Below are 20,663 nucleotides of genomic sequence, written 5' to 3' on the forward strand. Positions count from 1 at the left end.
GCGCGGTGCCACCTCTCGGAGGTTTGAGTCCTTCCTCAGACATGGATGTGTGTGTTGTCCTTAGCGTAAGTTAGTTTAAGTTAGATTAAGTAGTGTGTAACCCTAGGGACCGATGACGTCAGCAGTTTGGTCCCATAGGAAACTTACCACAAATTGCCAATTTCTAGCTTTGTATTTTATCAACTCTTTGACAGTGCATATGTTCACTGATGTTCTCATAAAAAGTGCAAAGCGTGACTAAAATATTAGAACCCAAAGCAACAATTATATAGAATTAGAAGTTTTAAAATTAACACATGAAGGTGTCATATGCATGACTGCATGTACAGTCAACAACTTTTCACACCATATTAAATGTCATGTAGGTAACAAAGTGGAGCTCAAGAGTGAACTAAAGAACTCATTAGGTAATACCTTCTACACTATTGAATAGTATCTCCACAGTGGCTGTGGAAATTAGTGTATTGAGTTTTAGAATAATTAACATCAGCAGTGTAACACTGTAATATTTCATAAAATCAAATAGTCATGATGTACTGTATTAAAAAAAAAGACATTCGTAAAGTCTTTTCACACCCCAGAAACATCTATGTTTGGGGTTCTTGCTGTGTGATTCGAGTAAGATAATGTAGGCTGATGCTCTCTATGGCAGAAGATGATCTGTAATTGCATGGCAGCTACATCCCACTACTCAGTACTGTGTACCAAAACCTTGCCACATTAAATGAAGTATTGAAAGATACACTATAAATAGAATTGCTACACCATTTTTTTCATTTTTTTACAACTTTAGGGAGAAGTGAGAAATACAAAAACATTTATCGGCGTCTGATAGTCAGGTCCAGCACTCAAAAATCACAACATGTTTGAGGCACAGGGGGCGTATGGGGTATGGGGGAGAAACATCATGAAATGAGAAAAAAAAGAAAAAAAAGAAAGGCTGTTTCTTTTGTACAAGTTATTTTCTGTTTTGTGTCTACCAGTGATACTGCTCTGATGAAACAAGGTGCACGAAAACGATTTTCAGAGAGAAATCCAAACAGCAGAGAAGGTAGAAATAGGATAAAAAACATCGCAAGTAGTACAGACAAGATACAACTACAATGTGAAAATTTATGTTGAAACATTTGTTTGGAATCCGAGACAGAACGTTTCTTCAATATTTTACAGATTGTCACACACTGAAGAAGTATAGTCTGCTTCATAAATTCCATCCTCTTTGTTAATACATACAGGACATATATTATGGTAAGTAGAAACAAAAATACAGGGACTGAAATTACTTGGTGGCCTGATATGAATTATGCTAGTAGAAACGTCCAGAAATAATAAATGTAAAAAAACTGGAGAAGATGTCATTTGTGATGAAACAAAATCGTAACCAAGATTTACTGTACAAAAATATTAATTTGTGGAAGATGTACATCGATAAATTTATTTAGCAAAAAGGTAAGAGGTGTAACTTTGAGATTGATTAGCAGATCAAGTGCTTTTTGGGATGATGAGATGGATACAAAGCTCCCTTACTTGCCTATGACTTCTTAACTGACTTAACCCAAATGGAGAATGGCGTTACAGCACTGTCAGTAACCCAATGAGGCACACAAACGAGTACTCAACTTACTATCTTAAAAGTAAACACAAATGACTAGAAGGTACTGCAGTGCTGGTGGATTCCTTACAGAAATTCACATTGACCACATTACAATATCATGGTATGATTACTGTAACTCATGCTTGATACTTGTGATTTTTTAGTGCTGGGCCTGACCATCAGAGGTAGATAAATGTGTTTTTATTTCTCACTTCTCCCTATTGTTACAAAATTTTTCTGTTAGTACACATTAAAAAGTATCATCAGATTGGGGAAAAATTACTACTGGCATGTCTTAGGGATTAGTAGGTCTAGTTTCATTCTTCTTGCATCGCATATGCCCAGAAAAAATTCAAAAACGTTTGATGATATTAAAACAAGGTTTCTGATAACTCTTAGTAGGTGAAGTAGCAAGTAATTGACTATACACAATGAAGCAATTGATTTACTGTATCGTTACTCACATACAGATACAACAGCATTTTTTTTAGAAATAGCATTTCTTTTAGAAATGCCATTTTATAGCTCTTGATAAGAGAGATATGGTGATATAACATTCATTAAAGATTTATTTAAATTTATTTCACAAAATCAGGCAGTAAATGTGTTAAATGTGAGTGCCTTTCTCGTAGGCACAAAGCAATTTCACTTCTTTCCATTATCAGCAGCACTTAATGAAGCATAGACTCATACCTTGGTTTTTATTATCACCACTGTTCCAGTTACTTCTGTGAAACGCTTCATTACAAACATTTTACTGACAGATATTGCAACAAACGCCTGATGAATTTATTGAAAGAGGTTAACATAGTATAATTTTTATGTCACATTGGTCATATAAGTACATACACTTATCTCAGCTACATTTATTTGCATTGTTTCTTGCCTAATAGGATATGTAACTATATTTCAAGAATACATTAACACATGGTATAGACAATGCAAAACATTGTAAATTCTTTGTAGATTATGTTATCAGTCGTAATTATTATTATGTTTACTCATATGTGAGATATTTATTTCCTTTTCTGGGAGTAAATTATCAAGCCTGGTATCCATTTCAAAGAACAAGAACAACTCATTTACTTATAACAGCAATTTCAGTGATCAAACAACTGTAATTTGGAATGGTCTTTTGACACAGATATTACTTGACACATGCGGAATTCTTGCAGGAGATGTGGATAAAATAAGAGGCCCGTTTGGCATGAATATATTAATAATGTTAAAAAATAGCTTGCCTTTCATCATATTCACATATCTCAGCTATATTTAGTTGTAATAGTTCTTATATCATAGGCATGCATAACTAGTTCAACACACATTTACACATAACAGGAATAAAAACAGACCAATAATTGAACTCTGTGGCACACCACTAATAAATCAAATTTGTCCAGTCTGCTGTTGATTCAGTATGGAAACTGTCTGTATCTACTTACAATTGGTAATTATTGAGAGCTTGTTACCACTGCACAACTAGACATTAAGGTAAACAGAAAAAATAGAGGCAAATGTATTCATTTGGGAAGTAATTACAGAAACAATAATCAGTACATGTTATATAATCTTCCAAGGGAGATGGCAGACAGATTTCGAGTACACTGCGTCTCCATGAGCGAGAGGAAGCATAATATCTCGTAATTTGCAGATGGAAGATGGGCTAATCACGAACTTTCTATGAGAAACGATTAGAACGTAGAACTGTGACATTCCATGGAATGATAATGACATTAAAATTATCACATTGAGCCTCAGAAAACTGTTGAGATGGAGACAACTTGCTTCTACCCTTTTAAGATTTATTAATGACTATCTGAAAAACCTGGAATTGCCAGGGAATTTATATAGCTGCGTCAAAGACTTTCTACAAATGAAATTTATTTTTGATTGATAAAGCTTTTTTGTATACAATGTTTGAAGTAGTATGACTGAGGAGGTGAACGAAGAGCTTGTTTGCTTCATTAAAATGACAGAGGCAGTGATGCAGCTGTGCAAAAACGTTGGGAACTTTGGTGGTTTTCTGTGTGAGTAAAGGGTTTTGACGATAGAGATAATGCATGACATTATCCATTAGAGTTACGTCACGCCTCACATGTGGAAAGCATTTCAAACAAGGAGTTACAGCCTGACATTCTAAACCACAGCAGTTTTCATCTCATGATGTCCATTGGATTCCTCAGACCGCAAAAGCTTCAATCTTTTATATGTTCTGATGTACTCAGAAAGAATTGTTTCCTAGAAATTTTTATTCTTAAATATAGCGATATAAAAATATAATTTTTGGAAACCCAAATCTCAAAGCAAACTGAATAAATGCATTTCTCCTGCAAAGAAGGGAAATAAAACCTCTCGAAAGGAGTTAAGCAACACTAAGTATTTTAATACGTAAAGCGAAATCTGTAAATCCCATTATCATAGGGAAGTAAATTCAATGTCAGTTTGTATTCGTAAAGATAAAATGGCAGTGCGTAAACTTTAGAAATGACACCTGTCACAGAGCTAAGAAAAAACTAACATCGTCATCTGTTGATTCTTGGCGAACTACGTCGTGATGAACACACAATTTTAGATACAACTTTAAATTACGATATTTTTCTGTGTTCCGCTTTTGATGAAGTAAAGCCTGAATGTGGCCACAAGCTACTCTCAATTTACGTGAGAAAACTCCGCGAGAATTCGTCTCGTAGTTTTGGAAATAAGTATATTCAGACAGACAGACGCGACTATTTCAGATAAAATTTTATATTACGGTATATTTTTTATTCCAGGTTCTGATTTTCATGAAATTAAGCCTGTATATTGCCTCACTCTATGCTCACGTTGTATATGAGAACCCGCTGAAATTTCGTTAGTAGTTACAGAGATTAATGTGTTTAAACAGAAAGAGAGACAGATATGACTGTTTTAGATAACAGTTTTAAATAAAATTTTTTCCCCGTGATCCGATTCTAATAAACGAAAAGTATACGTTGCTCCAAGCTACACTTAACCCCATAAAATGATCTACTAGTTTTAGAGATTAGTGTGTGAAACAGATATACAGACTTATGTAACAGCTTTGCAGTCCTATAAAAAGTAAAACTTTCATCTACATCTATAGAATTGTGGTTACATCTCACTACTGTTTGATTATATGGGTTAACTCCGAAGTGTGGTAAAAAATTTAATACGCAACTTAATTTTTTACAAAACAAAAATAATATTTCTCAGAGTGATCTACATTTAGTTTGATGAATTAAATGCAGAGGCATTCTGATATCTTTGTTTCCCAAGATAATAAACACTGATTTCAATTAATACTGCATTGTAGCACAAACGACCTGTTATTCAATTGAAGTTTCTTCTGTACATGTAATAATTTGATATTAAGAAAGAGAGGCCCATTGTATGCAACAGGGCATATTGAGATCCATTTTGCACACCTTTGCCAATAGTAAGGACTCATATGTGAGCAAGCTCAAGTACTTCATATCAGTCACTCTATGGTATAATCAATCACACTTCATAATTCATTTTGACTATAGGTTTGGATCCAGGGGTCAAAGTGGTCGAAATTTCGTCTACAGTCTCATAACGACGCCAGAAGCACAGCTGTTATCTTTGCGTTTTTCCATATGTGATTTAAAAGTGTCCTTCCTTGAATGTTTTTTGTCTGGAATTTACCAAAGCTGTACTAATGGATAGCAGTTCTGTCATCATTTCTTCAAAAGAAACAACTGGCCATCTGCAGCCAAATCAGCAATGCTCATAGAACAACATTTAAATTAGTTTTTCTACAATAGCAATCTGTAATGGTGTTTCAGCCCCCACCCTTCTCAACCTCCCATATCCTGATGTGCATATGGACTGTCGTTAACTTGTTTAAAATGAAAATATTTTATTACTTCAAGATACTCAGCACTAGTCATTTCTATGAAAAGTGTGGCATGAGCTGCATGCTTTATCAGTTCAAGTATGCTTACCAATAATCATAACACTTGTCAGAGTTTCTTGCTGTTTTGTAAAAATTTGCCAGACTTATTAATCTAATTTTATGAAACAATTTTTTTAATTTTTTGATTATATGTAAGGGAACTGAACAGAGGGCACAAATTCTTATGCAGTTATTGATTACTAACTGACACACACAGATCATGTGCAATGAATAAAGATATGTAGACAGCAGACAAAGCACTGCTTGTGTTCCACAGGGATCAATACTGGGTCCATTTCTATTTAACAGGGTATCCCACATAATCTTAATATATCACAAAAGTTTTAAAATACCGACAGAATAGCTCTGGAGAAATGAACACAGACATAGGGGCAAATTCTTTGTGCTTAGTTAAATACTCGTTTCTTTTTTGTTGTGTAAATACTTGAAATTTGAGTCAAAATCTGAAACTTATGAACCAGATAACTGAAATTCAGTTAAATAGAATAAATTAATTTGTGACTGAGCGACTTATCCACTTATATTAAGTGCTGAAAGTACCTAACTCTAATCAATTTACAAAAGTAGAGACACTTCAATTATCTGCAGTAATTTTTTGAAATATGTACCAACTAGAGCTGATGATCAGCTCCAAGGACTCAGAATGCATATCACAAAGGCCATTACGCATGGTAGCAATAATAACTCAGAGCAGATGAGTCAAATTAAAATATATTGCAATTAGGAATTCCTTGTGTCTCATTTACACAAGGACAGCGTTTTCGCCTGTTAGTGGAACAATTTAGTTCTGTGTCTGAGAATCTTGCAGACAAGTTTATGATACTACAAGTACTAAAAATCAAAACTGAACTTGTAGATTGAAATTCAGTCACGTGTTTGATAGATGAAAAGACTGTATGACGCCACTGTACTTAAGAAAGCGATGGTACATGATACTTGATTATTATCTTCCATACTTTGCTAATGCTAGAAGCTATTATTCCACAGTTTCATCAGCTATTCTGTAACTGAGAACCTACATCACTCAACAGTTTCTGGTTTTAAAATTGTTAATTATAACATAGAATAATTATATAACTGTACTTCAATTCATTATGACTCTTTGGAACTGAAAAACTCTTGTTTAGTGAAATGGATAAGCAATTTTCAAAGTTAATTATTTTTGTGGAGAACAGTAAAAAAACTTTAATTATTCAATGATGTAAATCATTCTTTTCTGCTTTGTTGTTCTCTTAGAGAAATGCATTTCCCAAGTTCATGATTTCTTCGTTAATCTTTACTCCTCTGTCAAGCAGTTCTGCTTTATAGTAATATACACAATATAAAAATCTCAGATCAGTGTTCAAAACAAATGAATTTGTGTATGTAGTGAATGTCTAATTCTAGAATAGCAACAAAAATTTATTAAATAATAAAATAAAAAGGTGAAAAATATTAGTTTAAAGTATATGATATGTCATACCATATATAATAACAAGTAACAAGGTACCATGCATAAGTTACTGATAGTAGCAAACTCTATCATAAATGTATTTACTTGGTATTAACTGTCTTTATCACCTTGATATCATATCATTAAATGTGTTTTCCAAGTACAGCTATGTTTTCGTTCACCAGAACATTTGCATTTTATAGTTTGAGAACACTACTACTGTAGCTGAAATGGGTATTACTTGTACAGCCAAGATGATGTATCTGGTGCTCTTATTGAGGATGCTGAAAGTAAAACTGGATTTATTACAAATATAAAATTAGGTTTAACAAAATGTGCAAAATGCTAGCTTATTTCTTAGATAATTTGGCACACTGGTCGCTGCAAAAGATATCAAGCAAGAGGTTGTGAAGTAAATTTGACTGAAGAATGAAATACAAGGCATTCCAATAATTTGCATTGGTGCATGAAAAATAAAATAAAATTAGATGTGAGGGGAAATGGGTAAAAATGAAAGTGCATTATATTTGTAGCAAAAAACTAATCGAAAATTCTTTATTAGACAATCAATGAAAAATACGTTTTACATATGATTTCGCTACACTTCATTTACATAGGAAAGCGATGCGATATTATGGCAGAAATTATTTACCTGTACAAAGTGCCTCCAGTAGGTACACAAAATACTATTATCTTCTCTTACCTACATTAGATGACAGCGACATTAACCAATCTAGCTTTGATCCTTCAGGATATCATAGAGTACAGCCTCTGCACCATTTTTGTTGCACACAGTACTTTACACAATATATGTCTGAGAGTTAGCTTCACTGTAAAATACAATTATTCGAAGACAGACGTCACTCAGAGTCATTGAAAGAGACGTCATATCACTCAGTAAATGTATATGCGTCAACATTTATTTCTCAGAAAATATTGAGCTCTTAATTACATAACCACAAAATAAGTTAAGTTGAATTTTCTTTGAAATCCTGAAGGAGGAGAACGATTTCTGTCATTACTCTGTACTGATGAATTACAATCTATATTATTATATTATTATTAAGATATGAAATTTAAAACTTACTGAATATCCGTTACAAGAAAAATAATACAGAAGTAAACTAAACCCAGTTGACCAACAATTTTACAAAGAGATGACAGAAAATAAATAGAAAGAGCTGCTCAAGAAACATATAAAAGCTACATAAAAAATGCACTCGTAAATTTACAAGATAGTGTGTATTATCTTTCTGGCTCGAAAGATATACAACTACAGACAGGTAGTCTCTGGTTTTCAGTTAGCATATCATTAGCATGCATTTCATCTGAGAGAAATGGCGTAACGTATGACAGTACAGAATATCGTCAAAGGTATAGTCTGTACAATTATGACATAAAGTTTGACGCCGGTTCTCGGCCACACAGAACTGCACACGAAACTTAAAGTTTGAAAGAGTAGAGGCTGAGAGAGTGAGTGCGTGAGTGTGTGTGGGGACCACTATCTTGCAACACTGAAAACGGTCATTCCATCGACAGAGTCCGTGCAGCGGTAGCGTGCATGTCCGAATGCGAGCGAGCGGGGAGTCATGTTGAGCTTACTGCGACTGCGGTCGGCCTCCTCGGCCAGCAGCTTCTCCAGCTTCTCCGGGAAGTGCCGCTTGGCGCACCACACCAGCCCGATCAGCAGCAGCACCACCGTCACCGTGATGAGCCCCAGCCAGAACGGCTCCTGCAGCATCCGCTCCGACAGCGGCTTGAACGGGATGTGCATCATCCGCCGCTCGCACCTCTGTCCTGCAACACGCGCGCACCCAGCCGTACACCACAAGTCGCAGCTGCTCTACCTCGTCACTGCGCTACGTAAGAAGACATACTGTATACAGCACTTCGCTCCGTTCAGAAAGACAAACACACATACACCATACTATGCGGTGCCAGAGACCTATTCAAGTCTCAAACATCTATGATGTACACAGGGTGGTCCATTGATCGTGACCGGGCCAAATGTCTCAAGAAATAAGCGTCAAACGAAAAAACTACGAAGATCGAAACTTCTCTCGCTTGAAGGGGGAGACCAGATGGCGTTATGGTTGGCCCGCTAGATGGAGCTGCCATAGGTCAAACGGATATCAACGGACTTTTTTTAAAATGGGAACCCCCATTTTTATTACATATTCGTGTAGTACGTGAAGAAATATGTTTTAGTTGGACCACATTTTTCGCTTTGTGATAGATGGCGCTGTAATAGTCACAAACATATGGCTCACAATTTTAAACGAACAGTTGCTAAAAGGTATGTTTTTTAAAATTAAAATACAGAACGTATTTGAACATTTTATTTCGGTTGTTCCAGTGTGATACATGTACCTTTGTGAACTTATCATTTCTGAGGACGCATGCTGTTACAGCGTGATTACCTGTAAATACCACATTAATGCAATAAATGGTCAATATGATGTCCGTCACAACAATAGCTCTGAGCACTATGGGACTCAACAACTGATGTCATCAGTCGCCTAGAACTTAGAACTACTTAAATCTAACTAACCTAAGGACATCACACACATCGATGTCCGAGGCAGGATTTGAACCTGCGACCGTAGCGGTTGCGCGGTTCCAGACTGTAGCGCCTAGAACCGCTCGTCCACCCACGCCGGCGATGTCCGTCAACCTCAATGCATTTGGCAATGCAAGTAACGACATTCCTCTCAACAGCGAGTAGTTCGCCTTACATAATGTTCGCACATGCATTGACAATGTGCCGACGCATGTTATCAGGCGTTGTCGGTGGATCACGACAGCAAATAGTCTTCAACTTTTCCCACAGAAAAAAACCCAGGGACGTCAGATTCGGTGAACGTGCGGGCCATGGTATGGTGCTTCGACGACCAATCCACCTGTCATGAAATATGCTATTCAATACCGTTTCAACCGCACGCGAGCTATGTGCCGGACATCCATAATGTTGGAACTACATCGCCATTATGTCATTCAGTGAAACATACTGTAGTAACATCGGTAGAAAATTACGTAGGAAATCAGCATACATTGCACCATTTAGATTGCCATCGATAAAATGGGGGCCAATTATCCTCCCTCCCATAATGCCGCACCATACATTAACCCGCCAAGGTCGCTGATGTTCCAATTGTCGCAGCCATCGTGGATTTTCCGTTGCCCAATAGTGCACATTATGCCGGTTTACGTTACCGCTGTTGGTGACTGATGCTTCGTCGCTAAATAGAACGCGTACAAACAATTTGTCATCGTCCCGTAATTTCTCTTGTGCCCAGTGACAGAACTGCACACGACGTTCAAAGTCGTCGCCATGCAATTTCTGCTGCATAGAAATGTGGTACGGGTGCAATCGATCTTGATGTAGCATTCTCAACACCGACGTTTTTGAGATTCCCGATTCTCGCTCAATTTGTCTGCTACTGATGTGCGGATTAGCCGCAACAGCAGCTAAAACACCTACTTGGGCATCATCATTTGTTGCAGGTCATGGTTGACGTTTCACATGTGGACGAACACTTCCTGTTTCCTTAAATAACGTAACTATCCGGCGAACGGTCCGGACACTTGAATGATGTCGTCCAAGATACCGTACAGTATACAAAGCACACGCCCGTTGGGCATTTTCATCACAATAGCCATACATGAACACGATTTCGACCTTTTCCGCAGTTGGTAAACGGTCCATTTTAACAGGGGTAATATATCACGAAGCAAATACCGCCCGCATTGGAAGAGTGTTACGTGATACCATGCACTTATACGTTTGCGACTATTACAGCGCCATCTATCACGAAGCGAAAAAAGTGGTCCAACTGAAACATTCATATTTATTTACGTATTACACGAATATGTTATAAAAAATGGAGGTTCCTATTTAAAAAAAAACGCAGTTGATATCCATTTGACCTACGGCAGCGCCATCTAGCGGACCAACCATAGCGCCATCTGGTTTCTCCCTTCAAGCAAGACGAGTTTCGTTCTTTGTAGTTTTTTTGTTTGATGCTTATTTCGTGGGATATTTGGCCCGGTCACTATCAATGGACCACCCTGTATATGGAGACTGAAACAATGAATGAAAATTTGTTCTAATGCCGAGATTCGAACCTCGGTCTCCTGCTCAGGAAGAAGAAGCACTAACCACTGACACAGAGGCTTTGCACAATGGCATGGACTTTCCGAGTACGCCTCCCTCCTCAATCAAGTCCCAGATCACTTCAGTCTGCATATTCCTGTAACAAACTTTTAGGACCTGTAGAGGGGAGTGAGTGCGTTATGTTCTGAATAGGAAACTTTCTCCGGAAACGTCTGCCAAAAGCGCTGCAGAGCGTTAAAATTATAGGCGCCGGTGCCTGTTAGTATATGTACATACAGGGTGATTCCGTGATGAGAGACAAACATTCAAGAGCGATGGAGAAGGATAAATGTATCAGTTTGAGGTAAGGGCCCCTGTACCAGAAACGAAAGACTTGAAAGTTATAAGCGAAAACGGTTCTAAAACATCTGACATCAGAATACATGTACCGGTACTGTTTTTGCTAAGATTGTAAGTTAAGCAAGTTTCAGAGTGTGCACTAAAACAAGAAAAAATGTCTATTAACCATGAGCTCTAAAACGCATGCGTGCGGAGCTATTAGCACTTGTTCATCTTCAATAGTGTGAAACATATTTCCCTAATACAAGGGGTGTTTGAAAAGTCCGTGCAAAAATAAAAATTACTTACGTGTTTGGGGTAAAACTTTTTTATTTTTCGACATAGCCTCCTTTTAGACTTAAATACTTCATTCAACGCTGTTCTAATTTGTTGATCCCTGCCAAATAATAGGAATTGTCCAAGTCAGCAAAATAGCTATTAGTTTCTGCAATCACCTCCTCGTTTGAATAAAATCTTTGTCCCGCCAACCATTTATTTAAATTGGGGAACAAATAGTAGTCCGAGGGAGCCATGTCTGGAGAATATGGGGATGTGAAACGAGTTGGAATCCTATTTCCATTAATGTTGCGACCACAACTACTGAGGTGTGTGCTGGTGCATTGTCGTGATGGGAAAGGACCTCTTTGCGGTCCAATCGCCGGCGTCTTTCTTGCAGCTCGGTTTTCAAACGGTCCAATAACGATGAATAATATGAACTTACACTTTTCCAGATAGTCGATGGGGATTATCCCTTGCGAATCCCAAAAGACAGTCACCGTAACCTTTCCGGCCGAAGGACTGGTCTTCGCCTTTTTTGGTGCATATGCTCCCTTGGTAATCCATTGTTTAGAATGTTGTTTGGTCTCAGGAGTATAGCAATGTATCCATTTTTCATCCACAGCGACCAAACGACGCTTAAAGTCCTGCAGATTCTTCCTGAACAGCTGCAAACCCTCCTTGCAACACTTCACTCGATTCCGTTTTTGGTCAAGCGTGAGCAATCGCGGAACCCATCTTGCGGATACCTTTCTCATGTCCAAATGTTTATGCAAAATATAATGTACCCGTTCATTCAAGATGCCCACAGCACTAGCGATCTCAAGCACCTTAACTCTTCTGTCATCCATCACCATATCATGGATTTTATCAATGATTTCTGGAGTCGTGACCTTCACAGGGTGTCCCGAACGTTCAGCATCACTTGTGCCCATGTGGCCACTCCGAAAATTTTGAAACCACTTATAAACTGTTCTAATGGAAGGTGCAGAGTCACCGTAATGTTTATCAAGCTTCTCTTTAGTCCCCTGAGGCGTTTTGCCTTTCATAAAGTAATGTTTAATCACCACACGAAATTCTTCTTCGTCCATTTTTTGACAATCACTCGACTTCCTTGATTCACACGAATGCCAAACACAAAGAAATAGACCAATATGGTTGAAACTTGGTGTACGTTCTTTTCAAAGATGCTGCTACATAAACATCACCTCGATACGCGCCGGTGGTGCCATCTCTCGGACTTTGCATGGACTTTCCAAGCGCCCCTCGTACACTACCGTTTGTGGAAATTGCAATACCAAGAAGGAAACGCATGAATTCAATGAATTTAATACTACAGGTTAGGTAGATGACAAGTAACAAATGTTTACCTTTTCAAATCTATACATGTTATTTGAGCCGTACTATTCAGTATGTCGTGTGGTCACCATACGCTGCAATTAGAGCTGCTATACGCCGTGGCATTGAATCAATAAGGTTCTGAATATGTTCCTGAGGGATTTCACTCCAAGCAGTTTGTATCCGAGCCCACAAATCCGTGACACCAGTTACTGTAGGACCGTGACGCACCAGGTGCCGACCAACTATATCCCAGACATGTTCGATGGGCGACATGTCTGGCGAACGTGCAGGCTAGGGAAGTAATGGTACCCGTCGCTCTTCGAAGAAGTGGCTGGCATTGTCCTGTTGAAATGTGGCCTGTGGAGATGCCTGAAGCAGGGGGAGTACCTCAGGCCCCACAAGCTTCGTTAGGTACCGGTTGCTGTTCAGTGCCCGCAATACGAACCAGGAGAGATCTGTTGTTGTAACCAATGGCGTCCCAAACTATCACACCTGGTGTCTGTCCGCTATGCCGCTCTACAATGCAGCCGTCCAGGTTGGGCTCACCACGGTACTGCCGGGCACGTATGCGGCCATCACTGTAGGACACGTTGAAGCGGGACTCATCCGAAAAGATTACATGTTGCCACTTATCACCCTAGTGACGTTGTTCACGTGCCCATTGCAGTCGGAGGAGCTTGTGGTTTCTGGACAATGGAAGCCGACGTAAGTGCAACCAGGCCAACCTGCAGCAGACGGTGACGAACCGTCGATGCACACAAGTTCACACCTGTTGCAGTGCTCCAGCGACGACCCAACACTGTGGATGGCGCTGTACGGTCCGTAATGACAATGCGGACAAGATGACGGCCATCCCGTGCTGTGGTCATGTTCCGTGGTCCAGTTCCCGCTCGTCGGTGCGCACAACCTACCTCTATCCACTGCTTCCACACACGCATTACTGTTGTAGCAGCATGCCCTGTGCGAGCCGAAATGTCACGGTATGACAACCCAGTTTCTTGGAGACCGATCATTCTGGCCGGTTCGAACTCTCTCGCATGGCGATATGGCTCCCTTTCACGTCGACGAGGCATACTGACACTCACTGTATTGTTTCCACCTTGTGTGACAGTTCTGCATCCCCTATATCAGTCGCAACACCGACCCTGTCGGACCGACACGAGAGGGCTCTGCTCGGCCTACGTGTACCCCATCTCGCTGCAAAACGTTTCACGCATTGCTTGCATACCCTTTGCCACTTCCACAAAGTGTGGCACTATTCGGGTAATTTCTTCTCGGTGTTGCACTTTTCACAAACGGCTGAGTAAGTGCTCACAGCTCTTAAGGCACACATTCTAGAACTAATTTTATCTTGTTTTTGTCCAACAGCAGTACTAGTTCATGGTATATGTAGTACCTGTCAGAGGTATCAGAACGGGTTTTGCTTATAAATTTCGAGTCGTTCGTTTCTGGTAGAGGGACTCTCACCTCAAACTGATACATTTGTACTTGGGTCGTCCACAAAGTAAGTTCTGTTTCTATCCGCGGCAGCGCTACGATCGCAGTTCCGAGTATGCGCGACAGTTACTCTGACTCAAGGAGAAGACATGTACGCCATTTTCAGATCGCTGCTTTGTAGTACTTCTTTATAGTGTCAGCCGTAATTGAAAATGCCACCGCGTGTGAAATCAGATCTGTGATTCGTTTTCTAAATGCAAAGAAAGTTAAACCAAAGGAAATTCATAGGCAAATCTGTGAGGTTTACGGACAAAATGCTATGAGTGATTCAATGGTTAGAAGATGGGTCACACTGTCCGATGAAGAACGTGATCAAGTGCACGATGAAGAAGGAAGTGGACGCCCGTCTGTGGTTACTGATGAACTGGTTCACACAAATGAAGAGAGGATTCAGCACAACCGTAAGTTTACACTTAGTGCCCTCGCTATGGAAGTTCCGCAAATCGCACGATCACTAATTCGTGAAATTGTTACTGAAAAAATGAAATTTCGAAAACGTTGCTCACGTTGGGTACCCAAAATTCTCACTTAACAACGTAAAAAACAACGGATGGGCAGTGAACTTCAGTTTCTGACACGCTACAATGAAGAAGGATAGTCACGGGGGATGAAACTTGGGTATCGTGCGACATCCCTGAAACAAAACGGCACTCAGTGGAATGGAGGCACACGTCATCCCCAATGAAAGTTTAGCATAAGCAAATCTTGACACCTCGTAAAGTCAAGTGCACCGTTTTATTGGGACATAAAAGGCATTTTGCTGATTGATTTCTTACCACGAGGCCAAACAATCAATGCACATGGTTACTGCGAGACCATTAATAAATTGAAATGATAATTAAATCGATACCTTAAGCTGTCGAAAGGCGTTGATATACATCAACGGGGACAGCTCGAAATGTGTGCCCCGACCGGGACTCGAACCCGGGATCTTCTGCTTATATGACAGACGCTCTGTCCATCTGAGCCACCGAGGGTACAGAGGATAGTGCGACTGCAGGGATTTATCCCTTGCACGCTCCCCGTGAGACCCACATTCCCAACTTAATGTCGACACACTACATTCGTAGTGCCCCCGCCCACTACACTCATTACTCGCGGCAGACAATCTTACCGAGTCCCGTAAGAGTTCAGGCAATTGGTGTGCGTCCGAACAGAATAAGAAGGTCAATGGCCGGTTAGCCTTACCTATATGGAGATGGTATCTGCTCTTTCGTACATGTCCGAAAGAACAGATACCATCTCCATATATTAAGAAATTGCGCCGCGCAATACAGAACAAGAGCCGAAGATTACTGTCGCCCGGCCTCACATGGCGAATGTGACCACACAACTCTTACGGGAGGCTGGCTCTGAGCACTATGGGACTCAACTGCTGTGGTCATTAGTCCCCTAGAACTTAGAACTACTTAAACCTAACTCACCTAAGGACATCACACACACCCATGCCCGAGGCAGGATTCGAACCTGCGACCTCAGCAGCAGCGCGGCTCCGGACTGGAGCGCCTAGAACCGCACGGCCACCACGGCCGGCTCTTACGGGAGGTTCGCAGGAGAGCTTCTGTAAAGTTTGGAGGGTAGGAGACGAGATACTGGCAGAAGTAAAGCTGTGAGTACCGGGCGTGAGTCGTGCTTCGATAGCTCAGATGGTAGAGCACTTGCCCGCGAAAGGCAAAGGTCCCGAGTTCGAGTCTCGGTCGGGCACACCGTTTTAATCTGCCAGGAAGTTTCATATCAGCGCACACTCCACTGCAGAGTGAAAATCTCATTCTGGGAACTCTTACGGGAATTTCACTGGGTCGCGTTTGATCATCCTCCGTACAGCCCGCACCTCGCTCCTAGGACTTTCATCTGTTCTTACACCTAAAATCTGTCCTTGGTGGTCAACACTTCAACGATGATGATGAGCTGAAAGGACATGTTTCCACATGGTTGAATACACAGTCGGAAACCTTCTATGAAGAAGGCATACAAAAACTTGTGTCACGCTATGACAAGTGCATACAAAATTTCGGAAGCTATGTAGAAAAGTAGTTTTACAGTTGTTGAGTTTTGTACAATAAATATTTTTTCTGTATCTGTACATGTTTGTTTTATATAACCAAACGGAACTTACTTTGTAGACATACCTCGTATGTCTCTATCATCCCGAGAAATCTTCAAGTTACTAACATCATCGTGGAGTCGCCCTGCATATACACTCCTGGAAATGGAAAAAAGAACACATTGACACCGGTGTGTCAGACCCACCATACTTGCTCCGGACACTGCGAGAGGGCTGTACAAGCAATGATCACACGCACGGCACAGCGGACACACCAGGAACCGCGGTGTTGGCCGTCGAATGGCGCTAGCTGCGCAGCATTTGTGCACCGCCGCCGTCAGTGTCAGCCAGTTTGCCGCGGCATACGGAGCTCCATCGCAGTCTTTAACACTGGTAGCATGCCGCGACAGCGTGGACGTGAACCGTATGTGCAGTTGACGGACTTTGAGCGAGGGCGTATAGTGGGCATGCGGGAGGCCGGGTGGACGTACCGCCGAATTGCTCAACACGTGGGGCGTGAGGTCTCCACAGTACATCGATGTTGTCGCCAGTGGTCGGCGGAAGGTGCACGTGCCCGTCGACCTGGGACCGGACCGCAGCGACGCACGGATGCGCGTCAAGACCGTAGGATCCTACGCAGTGCCGTAGGGGACCGCACCGCCACTTCCCAGCAAATTAGGGACACTGTTGCTCCTGGGGTATCGGCGAGGACCATTCGCAACCGTCTCCATGAAGCTGGGCTACGGTCCCGCACACCGTTAGGCCGTCTTCCGCTCACGCCCCAACATCGTGCAGCCCGCCTCCAGTGGTGTCGCGACAGGCGTGAATGGAGGGACGAATGGAGACGTGTCGTCTTCAGCGATGAGAGTCGCTTCTGCCTTGGTGCCAATGATGGTCGTATGCGTGTTTGGCGCCGTGCAGGTGAGCGCCACAATCAGGACTGCATACGACCGAGGCACACAGGGCCAACACCCGGCATCATGGTGTGGGGAGCGATCTCCTACACTGGCCGTACACCATTGGTGATCGTCGAGGGGACACTGAATAGTGCACGGTACATCCAAACCGTCATCGAACCCATCGTTCTACTATTCCTAGACCGGCGAGGGAACTTGCTGTTCCAACAGGACAATGCACGTCCGCATGTATCCCGTGCCACCCAACGTGCTCTAGAAGGTGTAAGTCAACTACCCTGGCCAGCAAGATCTCCGGATCTGTCCCCCATTGAGCATGTTTGGGACTGGATGAAGCGTCGTCTCACGCGGTCTGCACGTCCAGCACGAACGCTGGTCCAACTGAGGCGCCAGGTGGAAATGGCATGGCAAGCCGTTCCACAGGACTACATCCAGCATCTCTACGATCGTCTCCATGGGAGAATAGCAGCCTGCATTGCTGCGAAAGGTGGATATACACTGTACTAGTGCCGACATTGTGCATGCTCTGTTGCCTGTGTCTATGTGCCTGTGGTTCTGTCAGTGTGATCATGTGATGTATCTGACCCCAGGAATGTGTCAATAAAGTTTCCCCTTCCTGGGACAATGAATTCACGGTGTTCTTGTTTCAATTTCCAGGAGTGTACATGCGTTTACAGGCGCCGGTGCCTATAACTTTGGCGTTCTGTAGCGTCTTTGGATAACATTTCAGGAGATGTGTTCCTATTCAAAATATTATGTATTCACTCTTCTCTACAAGTCCTGGAAATTTGTAATGGGAGTATCCGAACACCCTGTATCCACCATGCATGTTTGGAATTTGAAAAGGTCTCTAAAAATACGTAGTTTCAGGTGATTAAAGCACCTAGTTTTTCTTGTAATTAAGAGTGATCTAAAAATGGCATGAAATACAGATGGTACAAGTAGGCTTGATAATGACGCTTGGTCGAAATTAGTAATCACACGATTAAATAAACACTGCATTACAGCCTACTACGGACGTTGTTTACGCTTATTAATCTAGAGCTGGATTTAAGGCAGGGCCGCTTGTGTCCTTCGATGCCGAGTTTCTGTTCCGATGCAGTTGGAGAGCCCCTGCAAGGCTGTTCGAGTTTAAGGGGAATACCAATTGGGCTGTTGTTTGGGTGGGAGTTTGAATTGAGGAGGGGTGTGTGCTAGGACAACCCATGCAGTTATGGAAAGCCAGTGTGCCAAGATGGCAAACGAGACACGGGTTCGAACACTGGCCTTGGTATAAATTTTCATTTGTGACTACGGTCTGTACATCACACTCTGACAATCAAAGTGACACAACTAAAAAAATAAGAAGCTAGTAATATTTCATTATCAGTTTTATATAATTTATTCCTCAAGTCGTGATTTCTCAAGTGCTGCATTTCTGAATTGTGTCACTGTTCCTGCCGGGGTGCGATACATACGACATATATACACTTTATGGAGATGAAGAACGATGTCTCAGAAACAAATAAATAATGTTCCAATCCCCTGTTTCGACCAAAGTTTCCAATGGGTTTCCCTTTGTTGCAAGGTGTATGGCAGAACTGATAAGCCCCTTCCATTTATTCCCAGTAGAGATCCCCGTCAACCCCGCTACTAGCTTTTCTGATAATTGCCTGAATAAAATCGTGACTCTTAATAGGCCGGATCTTGAACAGCCAGCTCCTTTCCTTGGAGTGGAGGTTGAAAATATTAAAAAAAAGAGGACATTCTATATGACAGCGACACATGTCGAGCAAACCAGCGAATTTATTCTGTACTGTATATTTCTTATGTGTACTACTCTGGGGCCTCTTCAAACTGTATGAAATGCATATGATTGTAATAATAACCCATCAGAACTGCTTATGACTCATTCTCAAGCGGTACCTAGAGTACTTCGGCAAGTGTTTATCATTTAGCATTTAGTTTTTATAATATGTAGATGGAGTTGGTCCAAGCAAATACTGCACATCACGTCTTTTATGAAATGCTCAGTGTCAGTGGATAGGATCAGTTTGTTTCCCATTACAAACAAAATAATTTTTAAAGAGAAATTTTACTTGCTCAGGTTAGTCTAGTGCCATATAAATTATATCGATATGTATTAACAGGGACAGTAAAACATGAGAACAACCAGTACTCCAGCAGCCACTGAGCAGCTCTGCTGCATTGCGGCAGCAGTGAGGGAGGGCCAGGACGGCACACGAATCGCTGCTGGAGATCAGGCTATTCTTCGCATTTTACTGACCATGTTAATACACTACTGACCATTAAAATTGCTGCACCAAGAAGAAATGCAGATAATAAACGGGTATTCATTGGACAAATATATTATACTAGAAATGACATGTGATTACATTTTCACGCAATTTGGGTGCATACATCCTGAGAAATCAGTACCCAGAACAACCACCTCTGGCCGTAATAACGGCCTTGACACGCCTGGGCATTGAGTCAAACAGAGCTTGGATGGCGTGTATAGGTAGAGCTGCCCATGCAGCTTCAACACGATACCACAGTTCATCAAGAGTAGTGACTGGCGTATTGTGAAGAGCCAGTTGCTCGGCCACCATTGACCAGACGTTTTCAATTAGTGAGAGATCTGGAGAATGTGCTGGCCAGGGCAGCAGTCGAACATTTTCTGTATTCAAGACCTGCAACATGCGGTCGTGCATTATCCTGGTGAAATGTAGGGTTTCGTAGAGATCGAATGAAGGGTAGAGCCGCGGGTCGTAACACATCTGAAATGTAACGTCCACTGTTGAAAGTGCCGTCAATACCAACAAGAGGGGACAATGGCACCCCCTACCATCACGCCGGGTGATACGCCAGTATGGCGATGACGAATACATGCTTCCAATGTGCGTTCATCGCGATGTCACCAAACACGAATGCGACCATCATGATGCTGTAAACAGAACCTGGATTCATCCGAAAAAAATGCTATTCGCGCACCCAGGTTCGTCGTTCAGTTCACCATCGCAGGCGCTCCTGTCTGTGATGCAGCGTCAAGGGTAACAGCAGCCATGGTCTCCGAGCTGATAGTCCATGCTGATGCAAACGTCGTCGAACTGTTGGTGCAGTTGGTTGTTGTCTTGCAAACGTCCCCATCTGTTGACTCAGGGATCGAGACGTGGCTGCACGATCCGTTACAGCCATGCGAATGAGATGCCTGTCA

At 41.6% G+C, this 20,663-nt stretch overlaps 1 protein-coding gene and 1 non-coding gene across 2 annotated transcripts in view; both read right to left on the bottom strand.

Annotated features, from left to right (window-relative positions):
- Positions 1-20,663, bottom strand: part of LOC126176587 (uncharacterized) — a 541,845-nt gene that overhangs the window by 154,167 nt on the left and 367,015 nt on the right. Inside the window, exon 17 of the mRNA XM_049923748.1 lies at positions 8,566-8,760. Within this exon, the coding sequence (XP_049779705.1) occupies positions 8,566-8,760 (195 nt within the window). The remainder of the gene's footprint in view (positions 1-8,565; positions 8,761-20,663) is intronic.
- Positions 15,413-15,486, bottom strand: Trnai-uau (transfer RNA isoleucine (anticodon UAU)). Its single transcript has one exon. It is a non-coding gene; the product is annotated as a tRNA-Ile (tRNA).

The sequence above is a fragment of the Schistocerca cancellata genome, chromosome 3, assembly GCF_023864275.1.
Source record: "Schistocerca cancellata isolate TAMUIC-IGC-003103 chromosome 3, iqSchCanc2.1, whole genome shotgun sequence".
Lineage (NCBI taxonomy): Eukaryota > Metazoa > Arthropoda > Insecta > Orthoptera > Acrididae > Schistocerca > Schistocerca cancellata.